The sequence below is a fragment of the Macrobrachium rosenbergii genome, chromosome 4 (assembly GCF_040412425.1).
Source record: "Macrobrachium rosenbergii isolate ZJJX-2024 chromosome 4, ASM4041242v1, whole genome shotgun sequence".
Taxonomy (NCBI): Eukaryota; Metazoa; Arthropoda; class Malacostraca; order Decapoda; family Palaemonidae; genus Macrobrachium; species Macrobrachium rosenbergii.
This window is the reverse complement of record NC_089744.1, coordinates 3,557,501-3,576,423: the sequence shown is the minus strand read 5'-3', so window position 1 is coordinate 3,576,423 and position 18,923 is coordinate 3,557,501. Positions and strand designations below refer to the sequence as shown.

Genomic DNA, 18,923 nt, shown 5'->3' with positions numbered 1-18,923 from the left:
GTCCAGCCCTCTTAGACCAAAGTCAATGTACTAAAATGTGCAGCTCATCAGCATCTGGCCTGACTAGCACAAGCATGGTCTGCGTTGTCAAAGGTCAGGATGGGAGAGGAGGCAATAAGACCTAACTTCTATCATTTCTGCTTCACTGACTTGAGCCCAACCATCATCTTAAGCAATGCAGTATACTAATCTTGTCCAAAAGGAGCTTGAGTAGTTACATATGTGCCGAGCATCCACCACAATGCTCGTGTAGTACCAAGAGTTTGCACTGAAAGAAGGGGGAGTCTATTCTACGAAGTCTCAAAGGGAGACCTTGGGTCATGAACCAATTGGTATGAGTTGCTAAAGCAACTGTCTGCCTTCCTGCACTGGTTAAAAAAAAAGAGACCCTAATTTGAGAAAAGGCAGCTGACAAGACAATCTAGAGATAGAGATTTCTTCTGACATCTTACTATGGGCTAAAGAGGAGCCTGAGTTAGAATCCAAAGGACAAGAGATGTCTCTCACTGGGTAATGATCCCAGAATTAAAGTAGGTTGAAAATATGAACTATTCAGGCAAAGAGCAGCATCTCACTGCCTGATGGTCTCATCCCAATCGTAAAGTTGCTGATCTTAAAAAAGTGCCTTTCTGACAAACTGAAACACAGGTCTTAAAAGGCAATTTGTTTTTGCTACATCACTAAAGACAACTGCCACACTTCCCCCTCCCTTTGTACAGGGTATGGACACAACAAAATGAAAGCAAAACTTTAAACTGAATAAGATGTTTGAGATACTGGCAGCATGTCATTTTGAAAATTTTTAGTACACTATCCCTTCACACCAAAGTTGAAGTCAATAATAATAGAGTGGATTTTTATGAAAAAAAATTTGTACGCTACCTAATGAGCTAAAAAATCAATTACCAGATTTTCATCCATTATAGTAGCTCCAAAAAATGCCATAACAAGGCTGACAATATGTACTCTTACATGATACAGTACTGTATTGAATTCTACAAATGACGCCAAGAGATATTCACTCATTTCAACCAAAGTCTATGGTGGCACAACTTCATAATAATGAACAATGTCATGGATATTTCAGCTAAGTCTCATGAATCATATCATTGTTAGACTAAATTACAAAGCAGTATCTACTGGACAATAATTATCATCTCTACATATCTCTAATCATTACCTCCAATGCATGACGGTATGGAATGTTCCTAAATTACAGCCCATTTGACCTACAGTCATCTGCATACATAACCAAAATTCCCTCTCTCAATTTTTCGAAGACCTCAGGGATCACTCTAGACCAATCATCTTAATCAAATCATAAGTTAAATATGTTCTAAAATCAGTAACTACAGAATATAACTTTTGACCAGCTGTTGCGGTGTTAGAGCAAAAACAGGATTTCACACTACACACAGCGATACTTACTAAATATTCACTTCTATGATAATCATATCCAGTAATACATTGACTGAAATGCACTATTCTACTGGAATCAGGCAAAATCAATTTTAACCCTTTGAATGCTGTAATAACGTTCAATACTCTAACAAATGACTCTGCAAAATAAAGCAAACTTAATAATTTACGCAAATGCAGGATACCCTATGCTGTACAATATATCTGTCAAGGATAAATTTTGCTTTGAGAATAAAAGACTGATTTTTCATATTTTTAAGCTGACTTTCTGGCCATATGGTTGCAATCAAAGGGTTTTAAGCCTTTAATCTATAGTTACCACAAATATCAGTAGCATATTCACTAAGTCTTACCTTGAAACCTTGGGCTCTGTCGCATACTGATGAAGATCAGCTACAACTGCAGTAGCCACAAGAGGCTTGCTGCCAAAGGCTCTATGGTCAAACACCCTCAGTGTCAAGGGTGGCAAATATAGTTCTTCTTTTGGCAATTCCTGAATGATGTGTAACACATGAATGCATTAGAAATATCATCACTAACTTCTCCACATATTCTATATAAGAAGTAACTTTCCTCATCTGTTATATCATAATTTGTTTATTTCACATAACTTACAACATCAAAAACTAGGTGAGGCTTGTCAAAATTGGGGTTAACTCGAAGATTGGCCATCACAGGTGATAGAACAGTTTCACCACCACATTCAAACTCAATGGATGGTCTCGTTACTGATTGGAGCTCGTAAGTCGCCATATTCCTCACACCCCAACATAAAACCTTTGAAAAGAGAGCAGCTTTCATTTAATATATTGAACTGCTTATGCAGCACAACAGCAACTGTGGAATAAGAAACTGCTGAATGCTCATTCCAATATACAATATGTTTGTGCACTCTTATGTGACACAGTAAAACTAAAATCAGTAATACAGAAATTTCAAATTTCCAATATTCTCACCTCAATCCTTGTTCGCTGTAATAAGGGCCTGACACCAAAAGGCACCATGTAGAAATCCCCTCGTACAGGAGGCAATATGGGAAGTTCACCAACATCCTTCAGAAGCATTTCGAATGAAGCCAGGAGTTCTCCTAAAAGTACATCACACAATCACTTAATATGTACATTTCAGATAATTTGTAAATATGCTGGCATGAATCAACAAGCATCCACCCATAATTCATTTTGTCAAAGAAATTAAGTTCTGAATTAGTTTGGTTGGACAAAGTCCCCCCAAAATAGTAAAATTTTGGGTAGCGAGACAATGTCTAATTTACCAAGGAAATATAAATTGTACCATATGGTGTTAATAAGTCGTAAATTATAACTTGTCCGTAATTGGTGTAAGGATTTGGAAGAATTGCAGTACTGTAATATATGTATTGTAAGTATCTAACACATACAAAGACTGTGCTGTCTTTTTATATTGTATGGCTTTGAAAATATTTTTACAGTTATCTGTAATGCTCTGTTTTTCAGCAAGGCTATGGATGAATTATCGCAGGTAACTGGGTATTTGCTGTGGAAGCAAAGTGAAGAGTTATATAAAAAATAAACTGCACATCTTTAAAAGTTGCTCAACTTTTAAGTATTTCTAGGACATGATTTACCTTGTTTTTCATTTCCCCTGGCAAGTGGATACCACTGCAAGGGACAAGGATCATATCCCTCAGATGTATTGAGAACTGTTGGACGGCAAAAGACTCTACCTAGGAACTCTGGTGCACCCTGTTAAGATTCAAAAGTAAAATTAAAAACATATTGTAAATAAAATAATGCCAGGAGATAAAACCAATACTAAAATTGACAGCAAAAATATATTTTTTTACAAATAAGCTTACCCGAGCATCCCAGTCAAATATCTCAACTACTATATCGGGTGGCTGTGTCTCTGTTGTACCAACAGAACCGGAAAGCTTAACATCATCAAAGATGAGGGTTTCATCCCAAGTAGGACAAAGTGTTGCAGACCTTTTGTCAGTTTGCTGTGTGCTGTTGCAGAAACTAACAACTGCATAAGGATCTGCAAAGAGTTCACAATTAAAAACAGGTCAGCTTACTTGAATTAAATCTTTCTCAAAAAGCAATGAATCTGATAAACCTGAATAAGAAAAAGATATTTTGATTACCTGAAAGGCCAGTTTTGTCACCAGCAGGAAGATCACGAGCTTGGTAGATGTGAGCTCTTAACTGATACTCATGACGTTCTGCGCTCACTATATACATACGAGGACAAGTCAGCTGCGTGAACTCCTCCTCACCTACAGAATTAAAGTACAGCTATAAGAATATACCATCAAAGGAAATTTTTAAAAATTCCTTTCCACCTGTAGAAATCAAGTCTAGATATTTGAATACATCACCATTAATGAATATCATATCTTATTATAAGAACACAATGATTAGTCTCTTGCAACTCATGGATCAGACAACACTAATGTGGTATAGTTGACAAAGACTGACAAAGACTTTGAAATCTGCTCACACATGCATCTATTACCAGATGACTGCCTTTTTCTATCTCACTTTTAAATAGGCAAAAATATTCAGGGTAATTTTGCGTCATAAAAAGAGCTAAGCAATGGATCTGTATAAAATTTTGTAGAAACAATATCTTTGTAGCAACGTAACCCAATAAAATTTACTTTATTTTTCATTCATTGGAGTCACTTTCAGTAGCTTAAAAATTTACATATAAAAGAAGTTGCATTGTCTAGGCACTTAAGAGAAGGAGGAAAGTTTGTGTAGGATACAACTTACCAGTTCCAGCTTTCACTGCAAGTCTTGGAGTGGGTGGCAAACCCTGTTGTGTGGGCACCAATCGTCGTCTCCAGCGTCGTCTTCGAACCATGTCAATTTTGCGTTCCAAAGCATGAAACTGTAGTCTGAAGAGAGGGGCGTACTCCCATCCATCAATAGGGAGGCTCATGTGCTATATAGAGAAAATTCAATGAGTGTGTTTAGTAATAAGCAGCAGCACTAAGAAATAAAATTATGATTGCATGGGAAGAATTTAACTTACTTTTTCTACTTTGTGAGTGAGGTAACGATCGCGTATCCACCTACGGCGTCGACAGACATGGAAGATCTTCTCTTGTGGAGACCAACCCATGATACCAGCTTCCACTGTATATTCCCACCCTTCACCATCAACTGCACGCTGAAGGTCATACTACAAAAAAAAAAAAAAGTCAGAAATATAAATATATAGTTATTAACTCAATAAAATCAAAGCATTAATCTTTAAAATGTCTTTCAAAATCTATATATTTCATTGGGAAAGCATCCAAGCTCTGTAGCTTTCACTGTCCTAAGCATTCCCACTGTTTTCAGTAAATAACGTTGTGCGAGCCTTTCATATTTTGTTCAAATGCCCTTCCTGTACATCTATAAAAGGATCTTTGTCTTATTATTATTATTATTATTATTATTATTATTATTATTATTATATTATTATTATTATTATTATTATTATACTTTAAAAACTAATAGAATACATGTAAACCTCAGTTATTCATCAACAACTCTTACAGTGATTACAAAAAAATATACACTATCTAGTCTTGAGCAAATTAAATGTACAGTGGTCTAAAGTGAGACTGATGCTGCACTACCTGCTTAATACATAAAGGTTTTTGTTTTGTGAGAAAATGGTGATGCAAACAGCCTATAGATAGCAGCTTTATAGGGGAAATTACATGGCAAAAGACTGTATCCTATAATGAGGGTAGTGTTAACTTACCTAGCATTTTACTTCATAAAAGTTACTTGGAAAATTAACAACACAAAAATACTTATATCAGTACAGTTTTCCTTGATACCAGATGAAAATAGCTGGTATATGGGGAGAAATTTTGCTGCCACAGAATGCAATTAACATTAATTTCTACGAAAATCAATTTAAATTACAGACCTTTTTTCAGAACACAACCTCAGTATACCCTAAGTTAAGAAGCTATTATACAATATTGTGTTAACTCACCGACCAAACATCGCGCCATGACCAGCCTTCTGCTAAAGCAATTTTATCTCTATGAGTTGCAGGGTCTCCTCTAACATCAGCCCAATTATTAGGAGCAGGAATCCAAGTTCCACCTGGAATTCGCACTTGCTGCTCAAAAACTTCTTCGGTGAATAACTGCCTACCAGCATCAGCAGCAAACCTAACACTGGAAAAAGAGAGATCCAATGCTGCTTAAGTTAAGGTATCATACAGTATTTATACTGAACGAAAACAAAAATATACAAGATATACTGACCCCTAAAAATAATTTTCTTGCCAAAGGTAATTAGGGACATGTTGGGGGCATTTACTTAATACTGTACATTGAATCTTCAATTGAAGAAAGAATGTCAATTAAATTCCAAGTTCTCCAGCAAGTGATTTCCATTTACTGTATTGTCTTTTAACAATACACCCTAAGTCAAAATTAAAATCTCCTGGTTTTGTGATGAGAGTATTTTCATTTCTGCTCTGGTAGCACAGTTTGAAGGAAATGTTACCTATAAACAGAGAAATAAAACTGGAAGGTCATTCAAAATAAAACTGGAAGATCATTCAAGATCATACTTATATTTATCTATCAAACGCCAATTTTGAGGGGCCATGAGCATGTAATACCTCCAACCAACAGAAATGTGTAAGGATTAGCATGAAGCAGTTATCATTATGTACTTCCTGTAACAAATCCTCATCATTTTTCAAGCTAAATACATACCTAAGGAATTTGGCAGGAAGTATTCAAGAACTCTCATTTATCAAATCCGTAACATAACTAAAATTAATTAGAATAGCATTTAGGATACATAAAAAATGCCAAACAAGCGATGAAGTCCCAAATAGGTTGTCCAAAGCTGAATAGGCAATTCTAGAGGCAGGTGCATTGAACATAAAAATACTTGATTTCTTCAAACAAATTTTGTTTTGTAAATACAACTATTACCTTTATTAGTCCTCTACATAAAGTGGAAGTGAGCAGAGAGGTACACATTTACAGGTACTAAAAAGATGTTCCTTTTGCATTTGGGGGAAAAAAGATCCCCATCAAGTCGTTGAGACCCAACATGAAGTTTGAGTAACTACTGTACCGTACTTACTGCTATTCATAGATAATTAGCAGTCACCCTAATAAAACAACGCTCTAAGTTGGGAGTCACCTTCTTCTCCTGCCTCTGGGACATCTACCACAAATAACCCTATATACACACTTTGTCTTTTGTTATTTGGTGGGGTAGTCAGGTCATCTTCTTTTCATCTTTGATTTTCACTCATCCCATCAAATACTTCATTATCAATCTGTGTCCCATTTACCCATGAGTATCTGGACCATAAATTCTATTTTATCTATTCCTTTTACCAGCCAATCTGCCAGCTGCCAGACCAGCAACAAGAAGCTAACAGGACCTAGCAAGTGACCTGAATTCTTGAGTGCTTTTACATTTCTGCATGAATTGAAAACAGGACTGTATTTAGTCTCGGTACCTTCATTGTTGATGTTATCATCCTAACTGGAGAGCTGCTCTCTGCTTGGTTGCCTTCCTGCCTTGGTAAATATTTGGTGATGTATGGCTGTTGTTTTTTCATACATTCAGATTTGGTAAATAAGAAAAATCAAGTTTCCCTCTCCTTCCTGTCCGATTGGATTGAAACACAGCAGTTTGAGAGTAAAACTTTTTATGTTGGATAAGGGATGTGGGTTGGGAAAATTGAATTCTTTATTGTATGGGCAAGACATCGTTGATTGGTTAACTTTACTACACAGCAAAAGTTTCATAATTTACATAACCATGCTTGATATATTTATGACAATTACTTAGTGTTGACTCTTTCTGTCCCCCTTCAGACCTTAAGGGCTGCTGCAAATTGGTATGTTGATCATCCACCCTCCAATCATCAAACATACCAGACTGCAGCCCTCTAGCCTTAGTAGTTTTTATTTTATTTGAGGTTTAAGTGAGCTATAATTGTGTGTCTGACAACGATATAGGACAGGCCACCACTGGGCCATGGTTCGAGTTTTATGGGCTGTGGCTTATACAGCATTGTACTGAGACCTCCGAAAGATAAACCAATTTTCGGTGGCCTTGATTATGTACTGTACAGAAAACTCGATTGCATGAAGAAACTTTGGCGCATTTTTTACTTCTTTTCTGTTAATTTTCCTTCTTCCATATTCTTTCTTTTCATAGTTTCTACTAGTGGGTATATTTCATCATTCTAAATAAATTACAACTGAAAGCCAGGTAGGCCTACTTACCTAGGATCAGGATCAACAAACCAGTCACCTTGGAAAGCCCAGCCATCTGGTTCAAAGAAAGCTTCACGAGACAAAGTAAAACGTCCATCAGCATCAGAGAATGGCGGTCTTGTCATAAGCAGTCCTTTATCAGTCCATTTTCCACTACCCGGTACTGAAATCACCTTTGTAAAGAAAACAGTTACACATTACAAGAAAGCCATTCTAATTAGATACCTAACTTTACATGATATTTAGTTGCTTCTTCATGCCAAAGAATACTGTATTCCAGTTGTCTGAAGAGTAAGAGTTCTTCAGTGAATTCCTATAGAATTGGCAATTCTTTATTTGAGGCCCTTTTCTTTCCAAAAGCTTGCAATTTAAAAACAACAACTTTTTCAAAGCACCCTGATACTTTTTTGCTCATGCATATAAAAATCTTGTTAATGACATATAACATCACTTCTTGGTTTACTATATCCCTATGACATATTATTATTATTACTATTATTATTATTACTATTATTATTACTATTACCCCCCGAACTGTTATTATTATTGTTATTATTACTATTATATAATAGTTTACCTAGACCACTAGGTCAGCATTATTAACTATCATAGGCCTGGCCCAAAGTATTTGCTCTTCATGAATATAATAAATCTTATTTAATATACTGCAACTCCTTAAAAATTTCATAACTGGATAAACTGAAAATATTATAGATTCTGACAAAATTTCTTTCAAGGATATGCTTCTGATAGGGAAATCAGAATTTAAATGTTTTGCATCATCCATTTCGGAGATGCCAAATGACTTTGAAGTGATATTTAAATGGGAATTGACAAGGAAGTTAAATATACTTTTCTAAAAAACTATTAGATTCAGAATATCAGTATTAAAATTGAGATTTGCTAATTTTGTAACCTTTTCTTGAAAATATGTCTGTCACATAAATTCAGGTCAAATTATGATGAAATTATGGCATAACTGCCTGCCCAGTGAAAAATACAATGATAGTAAAGATAATAGAGAAATAATTTTTGCCTTTGTGATGGGTAATAATGCTCATAGCAATCTCTGCCATAGTGACGGACGGCATAAAAATTGAAACCTTCAATAATTACACACCTGATTTTCATAAGTTTCTGCATAAACAGTGAGCTGAACATCTGGACGAGCATCCCACCAGTTTCTGATATCTTCTTCTCTGCCAAGCCACACAGAGGCTCTAACTACACCACCTATACTCCATCTATTCTTGTCATCTGAAAATGTGAAACTTTTTACAACCAATTTTAGTTCGTGGAGTCAAAGCACTACCTACTCAAAAAGGCAGACCAATCTAAAATTAACCAATATGATCTAGCTCTTCTATACGGTGAGGGATGTCATGTCAGTCATTTTATTAAGCCTATCAGGGATAAGCAGTTACTCAGAATTTAGTTGTCCTGGTAGCCAATGATAATTTTAGTATATTGTCCTGAAAGCTGGAGACCCTTCAAAGTTCATACAACTGTCTCTCCTGACATGGTGGGTAGGGGAAAAGAAATACTCAGGAACCAAATACTGTACCCAACTGAAATGGTTGCAGAGTGACTATGTGAAAGGGCTCAGGCATTGCAAGCACTGAAACATAATGATGGCAATGAGAGAAAAATATAAGAAGTGGTTGCACTTAGGAGGCTCAGTACCATCAAAAATCTGAAAAGTCTATTTGTGAAGGTCACATCATTTTAAAAACTGTTGAAAGTGTGTGTTATCTGAGGGGACAATAGTTGGATTGTTATTATTATTATTATTATTATTATTGCATGGATATTTAAGATCACAGGGTCACACTTGAAGACTGAAATTATGAAAATTAGAGCTAAACATTGGAAAGATAGGTGAGAGTAAACCAAAGGGAATGGATAAGAATCCAGAATGCAAACAAACTTGGGTTCAAGGGACACTGATAGAAACCTCTCAGTACCATTTGCAGTGTGCCATGCAGGATAACTGAAAGCAGTACATAGTACCCTATAAAAGGACGAGGATGGATGTCTTTAAGTACAATAGCTCTGATTCAGGATGTTGGGAGAAATCTTGCATGAACTTCCCACAAGATCTTTCTCCACCATATATAATCTCATACTTTTGTCTGCATAAAAACTAACCCACTGGTTTTTGTCCTATATTGATATGAACACTGAATTAGCAATGATCTCAAAGACTTCTTAGCCAGTCTGCCCTCAAGCACAAAAGTAACAGGTTCTAGTGAAGCCATGGTTTTTATTTCCTGTTAATGCACAACATACACTATGCTTACAGTTGGAAAAATTAGCATTTATATGGCTGATAGAAAATCCTATCACTGTATGCTGAAAACACTGAAAATCTTTCATTACTGTAATACTAATGAACAAATCCTACACAGGATAAAATATCTGAGCAGACAAAATGAACTTACCTGGGTATTCTAATGTGTATGTGTGGAACTTGCCAGCAAGAGCACCCTGAGACGTTGGCTCATGGGCATACAAAACCGAGTGGGCTGGTATGCGTATGAATGCCAGCCGCCTTGTTCCACTCATTAACCACAAAAATACATCTGGGATACCATTCTGGGGCTGAAATTTCCATGATCACTTGAATATTTGTTTCTTAATATTTAAATGAATTTTGGCTTTATATACACAAAAATTTCACAATTTTTTTTCATATACGTATACTTTAATATAGAGGAATTTCATAAATATAAGCCTTTTACAAAATATTCCCAGTACACTGAATGACAGTAATTAGTTAAAACATGGATTAACAAGTTCAGAGAGTTTGTCAACCTCATGCTTAAGCAAATGTGGAATTTACCGCTTGTGCTAAGCTTTCCAGTGATGAAACTATGGACTCCAGTTCCTCCATAGCTTGAGTAACGTTGGAAGTATCAATGGCCTGTGCAGTATTTTTCAAATGATCCAGTTCTGATCTGCGACGGTCACGCAGGTGCTTATCTAGTGATGTTTCGATATGTCTCACAGGATCAACTTCAGGTAGTTTCAAACTGCCACAAGAAAAGGTCAACACATATATGAACCAAGTGAAGGTCAACCAGGCATTTCTCAATAGTCTATCAGCAACAGCAGCAAAGCAAGAATTTTAGTGTAATTACAGTAGATATATTTTAACAGAGCCAAATTAATAACTAACCTGCATTTGGCCACTAGTCTGCTAATAACAGTCTGCAACATATTTGTTACTTCTTGATCACCTTCACTGGTACGACGAGCACGCAATGTGGATTTTAAGCCTCGTATATCCTTTTTCAATCTCTGTAATGATAGAAATTTAAGTTAGTTTCAGTTGTGGTAAAAACTGTACTTAGATCTGCATATTACTAGATGATAATCTTGTACCATCCATAAAACCTGAATATCTAGTCTCTTTAAAAAATTCCACAAATTAGAGTACTTACATCAATTATTGAAGTGATGTGATTGACAGCATGAAGTCTATGAGTAACATCTTCATATTCACAGTTAACCATCACAAAAGGTGATGCTTCATCCCAAGGTAAGAAGTAGTATCTGAAAAAGATTGTAAATTCGACTTTGACAGGGAACAGAAAACAATCTGCTTCTTAACAGTGAAAGAATATTGTTAGTGTTTCTGTATATCTTAGGAAAACAAGATTGTTTTAATTTGCATAGACTAGTATGAACCAAGGTCTTACTTGCATCCATCAAAAACTGCATTAGCTGGGTGCGTAGATGATGGTGAAGGCAAGATGGTGTTTTCAAGTTTGTTTCCAAAGTTTCCGACCGAGACCTCTATTTCAAGAGGTCTACCAGTGTTTTCCAATAACCAAGTCCCAGTTAACTGGCATATCAGAACAAAGCGTCGAGTGCTCCTAAACCTCTGAAATAAAGTTTAATAATTCAAATACCTCTGAGCCTAAAATCATACTGTACATGAGATGCAGTAATGTTTCCTTTCCCTTTATTCACATGAACTTTTTATTTTATTGAATTTTTCTTTCAAAGTCAGTGGCCTTTCACTTGTTTCATTAATAATAATAATAAGGAAATTTGAGAATCATATGTGCAACAGAAACTTCTACCCCTAAGCAAGATCAAACCCTAGCCTCTCAAATGAAAGAAGAGGGTGCTACCAGTACTTGAAGGTCATTTAGTAAAAGAAGTCTGATCCTCAATACTTACCATGGACATGCAGAGTTACCTGAGATGGCTGCATACCTTGCATACCAGAGTTTTACCTAAATTCCTAAGCCATCAGCTATTCAAGTGACTCAGCTCAATTCAAATTACCCCTTCTTATCAATTTTGATGGAAATCAACATAACTGATCCATAATGATACATAGCTTAGTGCTTTGCTGATGTCCAAAATCAGATATGTCAAACCATACAAAAAGGATAAAGTTTAATGGCAATGACAATGTCAATCAATAATTTTATCCGTTCAAAGTCTACACTTTTTATTTTGTCTATTATCCTTCTTCATAAAAATCAAACTGCATGCTATTTTTCCACTATTTATCAGGCTGCCAGTAAACAAAATCTTAAATACCAGTAACTCACTTTCCATAAATATAAACTTCTTAATTTGACAGTATTATAATCTCGAACTATTAAAGACACCCCAACTAACATGTCCATTACAAAAACACAAGTTGGTTTTGTGGCCAAGGTAAGAATCCATGTCACTGTGTTGATGAATCAGAAGTGGAGTTCTACCAAAGGAGTGACTAAATGCAGTAAATGTTGATCACTACTTTCCTAAGCATTGGTCAGTTATCATCAACTAGCAAAAGGTTCTCAAAGACACTGTTTTATCAAGAGTGAAAATGTTATACCTTGCATCTTGGTAATAATTCGAGTCTGTTCAGATATTAACTCAAAATAAGTTAATAACAGATTGACACAGCGGGTCCAAACCCCAGATAAATAGGGAAGTTGAGTTTGTCAGCAATAATATACATAAATTGTAAACTACAAATGGCTTAAAAGTTTTAAGAACTCTCCAAATAAAATGGCTCAAGGCCCTGGGAGCCTCCAAGTAAACAAATGTTTAAGAGTCCCAAAGAAAAATGAAGATCCTAAGAAAGCAAGTTATTTTCATTAAGCAGTTTATGCTAGAACAATGTTAAGACTAAAAGGAGAGGTACAGTAATAGATATATATATGTAAGATAAATGTAGGCATGTGTACAAGTGGAACAAAAGGTATTAGTAACAACACCTACAAACACAAATTCAAGTTGAATGAAGGTGAGAAAAGACAAAATGAAGTGGTCATGTTGGACCAAGATTAAATTGTAGATGCAATAAATATGAAAAATAAAAAAAAATAATTAAAAGAGATCCAAAGCATTACGGTAATTCACTTGTTTTTAGTGCAGTATCTGCAATGCAAATAAGAGAGACAAGAATACTCCAGCCCCCCAGTGGGTAGATTAGTAAGAAGGTGCCTAAATGAATGCTTATGAAAAACTAGCCTCTAGACATAAGCTCTTCGAGAAGCTGGCAACAGATTACAGAAGCTGAAAGCAAGAATGATTTTATCATGATGCAGGACTGAACTCTTATACCAGGCAAGGCATGAATGCCAAGAGTTAGGACAGTTATGACAGCTCCATGCCGAGTTGGGAGAGAAAGAATGCTGAGTATGTAAGAATTAAAAAAAAAACTGGCAACTGAATTACATAAGAAACATAAATAGAAAGTTTCAGAAAATGTGAAATACAAAAGAAGGCAGTAGAAACTACTGAAAGGAGATATAAAAAAGGCAGCAGTGGTGGTATGTGGTGAGACATCTGTGTGGGACTGCAGACACTGATAGACATTTCAATGGAATCATGATACAACAGAGCAGAGGAGAGCCCTTAAGGAAGGCTAAAAGTCAAATGGCAAGGGCAAAGAGGAGCTGCAAGGAAAGAAGTAGAGGAATCATTCATGACAGATAAAATGTAAAATCAGCAAATTATAAAAGATGCAATTCGGAAAATTTAAGTTGAAAAGGGAAGAAATACTAGAAGAATGGGGTAGCATTTCAAAACCTACTTAATGAAGAGAATGAAGCAGAAAGCATTTACATGAAAAAATGCATCAATACAGTTGAGGATAGCTTTGGAGAAGATAGACCATCTGGAATAAGTAATTTGATACAATCACATGAAGAGAATCAGTCACCCATAAGCTGACAAGAATGTATGAAAACATGACAAAGAAAACGTTGGGACAAGATAATGGATGCAATAACGAAGTGTTACTAGCTGCTGATTTTGGTGCTAATGGAATTTCTTGCAAGAAATTTGTTAAATTTCTTTTAAAGATATTTTCCTAATTTCAGCCAAGTAATTAAGCATATAAGAGAGTTCTTAGAGCTGTGGGGTGCAGACTGAATTGGCAGGTTGGTCTATACCGGCTAGACATTTTCAGCACAAACCTACAAAAATCAGATATTTGCAGAGCTGGGAACATGGTCTGCACAGATAAATAATGTGGAGCACTACAATGGTCTCCCTCCACCTTTCTCAAAACACCTGATCTTGAAGCTATCAATTTGACTTTTATCATGTTCTGAGTATCTATGGAAATGCAGTACAGTAATTTAAAAACTTAACATTTATAGCATCTTTAGTGCAAAAAAAAAAAAAGACAGTTTGGATACACTGTAAGAGCCCCGACACTGCCTCTTCCAAACACGTGTGTGTTCGTGTGCTCGTCAATCGTCATCATCGAAGTGGACAGGACAAAGCAAGCGTCTCGTTTTCTTTCCCTACAGGAACGCGATTTCAACCATACAATATTTCCGTCTGTTTCTCCCTAGCCATTGTTGTCTTAATGTATGTACAATCACCACTACTTGCACTGCCATGCAAGCATTCTAATCACGTACTCATAATGTTCCAACGAATCTTCTGTATCAAACTGTACGTGTGTTTCTGTTTGTGAAGACGCCAAATGTCTCTCCATTTCACATATATCATGCTACTGCATTGTATCCATTAATCTGTCTTGAATCTCAAGCAACTGGCCATATGTAGAATTTCCTGGCCTTTCCACTGATGTATGTTTCATCGCTGTACGTTAATCATGTCTCTTGATATCGCCATCTGTTTGTCTGCCGACAAACACAGATGTCTGAACCTTTTATCTCTGTTTTACCTGTCTGTGTATAGACGCTACATTACCGCTCGCACGCGTCAATAACATCGAAGATTCTGTACATTTATCTCAGTAAGGAACAACCAATAAACCTGTAAACACCCAGCCAGTATGTCACTCATACCCCAGTCCTTGCAACACCTGCAACAAATATTTAAAGAGAAGTTCCAGTGTTGCCACGCCTTCATGACTAATTCTACCTACAGCCAAAGTGATTTTCCCCTACATTCCCCTACGCTCCAAAATTGATAACATAGCATTAAGAAAAGCAAGTACAAATACACTGAGATTAAGAATTAACCAAACTTAGATGCTAAATCGTAATTTTAAACAATATGATTAAATAAATGAACACTCACCCATATGACAAATTGTTATAATCATGTAGAAATCCATCCATTTGATTAAGCCTCCCCGAGAACGCAATTTTTCTCGTTATCTGTATATTTGGCAAAGTACCGTGATCTAGCATTTGAATATAACCTACGTAAAGATGGTACAATGACAAAGTTTGATGATCGAAGTGTTTCACTCACTGAGGGTACAAGCCAAACTGCGAAAGTTCCTGTTTCCCGTCAAACACTAACCTCAGGCGGTTATGACTGCCTTGATTCGTGACATGAACATGTATGTAACGAAGTTATCATTTACTATAAAGTAATGTTACGTAGGTTATATGTTACTAGTTTCAATTTTATTTTAGATAAAAGTACAAACAAACTCAAATGTAATTCTTTACAATTTTCTTCTAATGATTTTAAACCAACACCTTAATAGAAATAAAAAGAATGCCACTAACGGGGTCGAATCAAGTCCTCGAAAACTCGTACTATAAAAAATGGGCAATAGCATTGCTAACGAGCTACGGCGGCGTCCCTAGGATATGTAAACTACCCAAAATTTCAAGTCTAAAAAGTGATTGATGATTGAAATTCAGGAATTTTCCCCTACATTCCCCTACGATAAGGTCATTTTCCCCGTAGGTATCCCCTATTCCCTACAAGAGCCAGAAATCCCCTACCGTAGGGGAATTCCCCTACGCGTGGCAACACAGATTAGAGAACACTCACGCGGACACTGTTGAATGCATCATTGTCAATAGCAGTGGCAGGCGCCGGTGGATAAGACCCAACTTGTGTGTGTAATGCACACAGGACACGGCCTCTGTAAGCACAGCCACGATCAGCACCCACATTCATTTTTTCAGCACTCTCTCCGTCTAATAACTCCCACTCACGTCTAGCCCCATACACATTCACCCAAGTTGGTCCAAAGGTGGGGAGAAAGCCTGTTGAAATAAAGAAATTCTTCCTATAGAAAATGGGTAAAATAGAGAAATTCATCCTAACACAAAAGGGTAAAATAAAGAAATTCCTTATATAGAAAATGGATAACGTATCAAAATAACAAAAAAATTAAATCAAATTTGTCCTTAAAATTCACAAAGTTGTTTGTTATTCGTTATTGTATAGACAATGGTCAAACGACATAAAAATTCTATCGGTAATAACACTTACCATCTTCCCCTGGAGCTGAAATGGCTGATACTGGTATAGTCGCAGTGCCAATAACATCATCTTGACCAACACGATCCCTATGGAAAACAAGTGAAAAATATGCAATAATTAGGATAAAGAACTAGCTTAAGTGAAAAAATGTTTCACATTAATTACAGTCATTTTTACATCATCTTACTGAAACTCAGAAAACTGTTCTTTGGCACTGTTAACTTTCAAGAATCACCAAGTACAAAAGAATCAATAATAGCATTTCCATCCATGGATGAGCATGAGAAACAAAACAAAAAAATCTACACTTGAAGAAAATACTGTACTCACAACTTACCAATCCATTAAAGTTAACCTGATGACATTACACATAGAAGGAAAAAGAAATCCGATGTGCAAGTTTTGACGAAACTCTGGATTCTCATTGGTGTAAAGAACCTTTGTCTGCACTTCCTTACCAGCATAACTGACAATTGCATATGGATCTACCAGTTCTTTAGAGGCTTTCCCAACTCCTAGCATTTCCTTGAGGGACTGTAGTGTACCTGCATCCACTAAAGGTCAAAACAATATGGTTAGATTTTGAAAGTATACGACCCAACCATGCATCATGGCTGGGTGGCGCGGTTTCATTTATTCTAAGCAAAAATCATAAACCTATCATTAAAAAGTTAATGTCAGTGACAATGAGGAGGGTATTAACACTGAGAAGGTCATTCATCCAATAATATTCAAGTCTCAAGGTCCACAATATTTTGACATACCTAAATGGAATGACAAGTGTTCACTGAAGTTAAAGAGCTGCAATAATTTGCTATCTTCAGTGTTCTGTTTAGGATCAATCTCATATACAAAATTTTTAATACTAGGCCTATATTGTAATAATAATAATAATAATAATAATAATAATAATAATAATAATAATAATAATAATAATAATAATAATAATAATAATAATAATAATAATTAGTAAATTAAAAACAATCCAGTTATGTCACTGCAAAAATCTGATGCTGCAATTGCCTCTCCTCCCGGTCAGATAACTTGGTTACAGCACAGTACTTCTATTAACCCACACTGCTGTTGATCACAGAATGAACGCATTACGGAGGTGCCACTTAGATGTTCAAGGAGACTAGCAATGGCATTTCCTGATCCCCCACTATCTCTTTTAATAATACGTTTCTTTTCCATAAACAGCACTTTTTAAATATGTCTGTACTGCTACATAACGAGCTCTGTTTTCTCCATTTTAAACTTATGCTACTATGAGTAACATAAACAACAACTAAAGGAAACTTTCTGACATATTAAACGCACTTTTTCAACAAAGTCACATTTCATATGTAGGCAATAGGACACAGGTGTCTAGTGATATACTTTTTGAAAAAATCTTACTATTGCAAACAAAGATCTAATATTTGACTAGCTATCCCACATACTATATGAACCTGGGACACTTAAGATTAACGAAGTTATTCCAAGTTTCCTTTGCACCTACTTTTTGTGGTTTTATAATTTTATATCATAATTTATTCAGACTGTATTGTTTACTTTTTTCTATAAGGCTGGGGTGAATAACAAAGTATGTATGAGACTTTTTAGGATTATTGTATCTTACATTTCAGCCACCATTACTCGTGCTGTGCCAACATCTGTCACTGACATACCCACTTGCTCACTGGTCATTAAAATGGTGGAATCCACACTTTTTTCCGTATACATATCAAACCTCTTCCTAAACTTAGTCACACATCCTCCTATATAGAAAGATAGTAAAGGTTGTGTGCAAATTAAATTCTATACTGCTACTGGTCCTAAGCCCAGGTCTACATGCTCCTGTGATGACTTGTGGTCTTTGTTCCCAATGTTGACAAATGTAAAAACCTGTTACAAATTTCTTTGTTCTATTCTTTCTAGATAAGTAGTTTATATATGTAATTTATGTATGTACATTTATGACGTCCCTATTCTTTCTAGATAAGTAGTTTATATATGTAATTTATGTATGTACATTTATGATGTCCCTGACGGATTTTAATTACGTTTGCTTTTTTACTTTTTTTAATTTCTTTGAAAAAAAACCTACAATCTGCAGATGACAAATGTGTACGCAATAAAAAAAAAAATAAATTATATAATATATATATATATATATATAAATATATATATATATATATAATTATATATATATGTTATATGTTTTATACCTATGTTATATATATATATTATTATATATATTATATTTATATATATATATTATATATATATATATATATATATTTATATATATATATATATATATATATATATATATATATATATATATATATATATATATATATATATATATATATATATATATATATATATATAATATATATATATATATATAATATATATATATATATATATATATATATATATATATATATATATATATATATATATATATATATATATATATATATATATATATATTATATATTTTCCCAAGAATCCCAGCCATCAAATGCTTCATTTAACCTGGAAAATACAATAGTGCATCTTGGGCACTGCCTGACAAGGAAGGCGAAATGAATATAGGCCCCTCCCT

The 18,923-nt window shown here is 35.2% G+C and overlaps 1 protein-coding gene across 23 annotated transcripts in view; it reads right to left on the bottom strand.

Annotated features, from left to right (window-relative positions):
* LOC136829827 (myoferlin-like) overlaps nt 1–18,923 on the bottom strand; it is a 115,255-nt gene that overhangs the window by 35,172 nt on the left and 61,160 nt on the right. For all 23 annotated transcript variants that reach the window (XM_067088830.1, XM_067088866.1, XM_067088874.1 and 20 more), the window contains 19 exons: nt 16,665–16,881; nt 16,337–16,413; nt 15,890–16,107; nt 11,365–11,549; nt 11,107–11,218; nt 10,842–10,963; nt 10,506–10,695; nt 10,105–10,264; nt 8,784–8,920; nt 7,673–7,836; nt 5,398–5,584; nt 4,438–4,587; nt 4,176–4,347; nt 3,545–3,676; nt 3,257–3,438; nt 3,026–3,143; nt 2,376–2,506; nt 2,035–2,196; nt 1,773–1,912 (listed from right to left, as the gene is read on the bottom strand). In XM_067088830.1, coding sequence (XP_066944931.1) covers nt 1,773–1,912; nt 2,035–2,196; nt 2,376–2,506; nt 3,026–3,143; nt 3,257–3,438; nt 3,545–3,676; nt 4,176–4,347; nt 4,438–4,587; nt 5,398–5,584; nt 7,673–7,836; nt 8,784–8,920; nt 10,105–10,264; nt 10,506–10,695; nt 10,842–10,963; nt 11,107–11,218; nt 11,365–11,549; nt 15,890–16,107; nt 16,337–16,413; nt 16,665–16,881 — 2,956 coding nt within the window. The remainder of the gene's footprint in view (nt 1–1,772; nt 1,913–2,034; nt 2,197–2,375; nt 2,507–3,025; nt 3,144–3,256; nt 3,439–3,544; nt 3,677–4,175; nt 4,348–4,437; nt 4,588–5,397; nt 5,585–7,672; nt 7,837–8,783; nt 8,921–10,104; nt 10,265–10,505; nt 10,696–10,841; nt 10,964–11,106; nt 11,219–11,364; nt 11,550–15,889; nt 16,108–16,336; nt 16,414–16,664; nt 16,882–18,923) is intronic.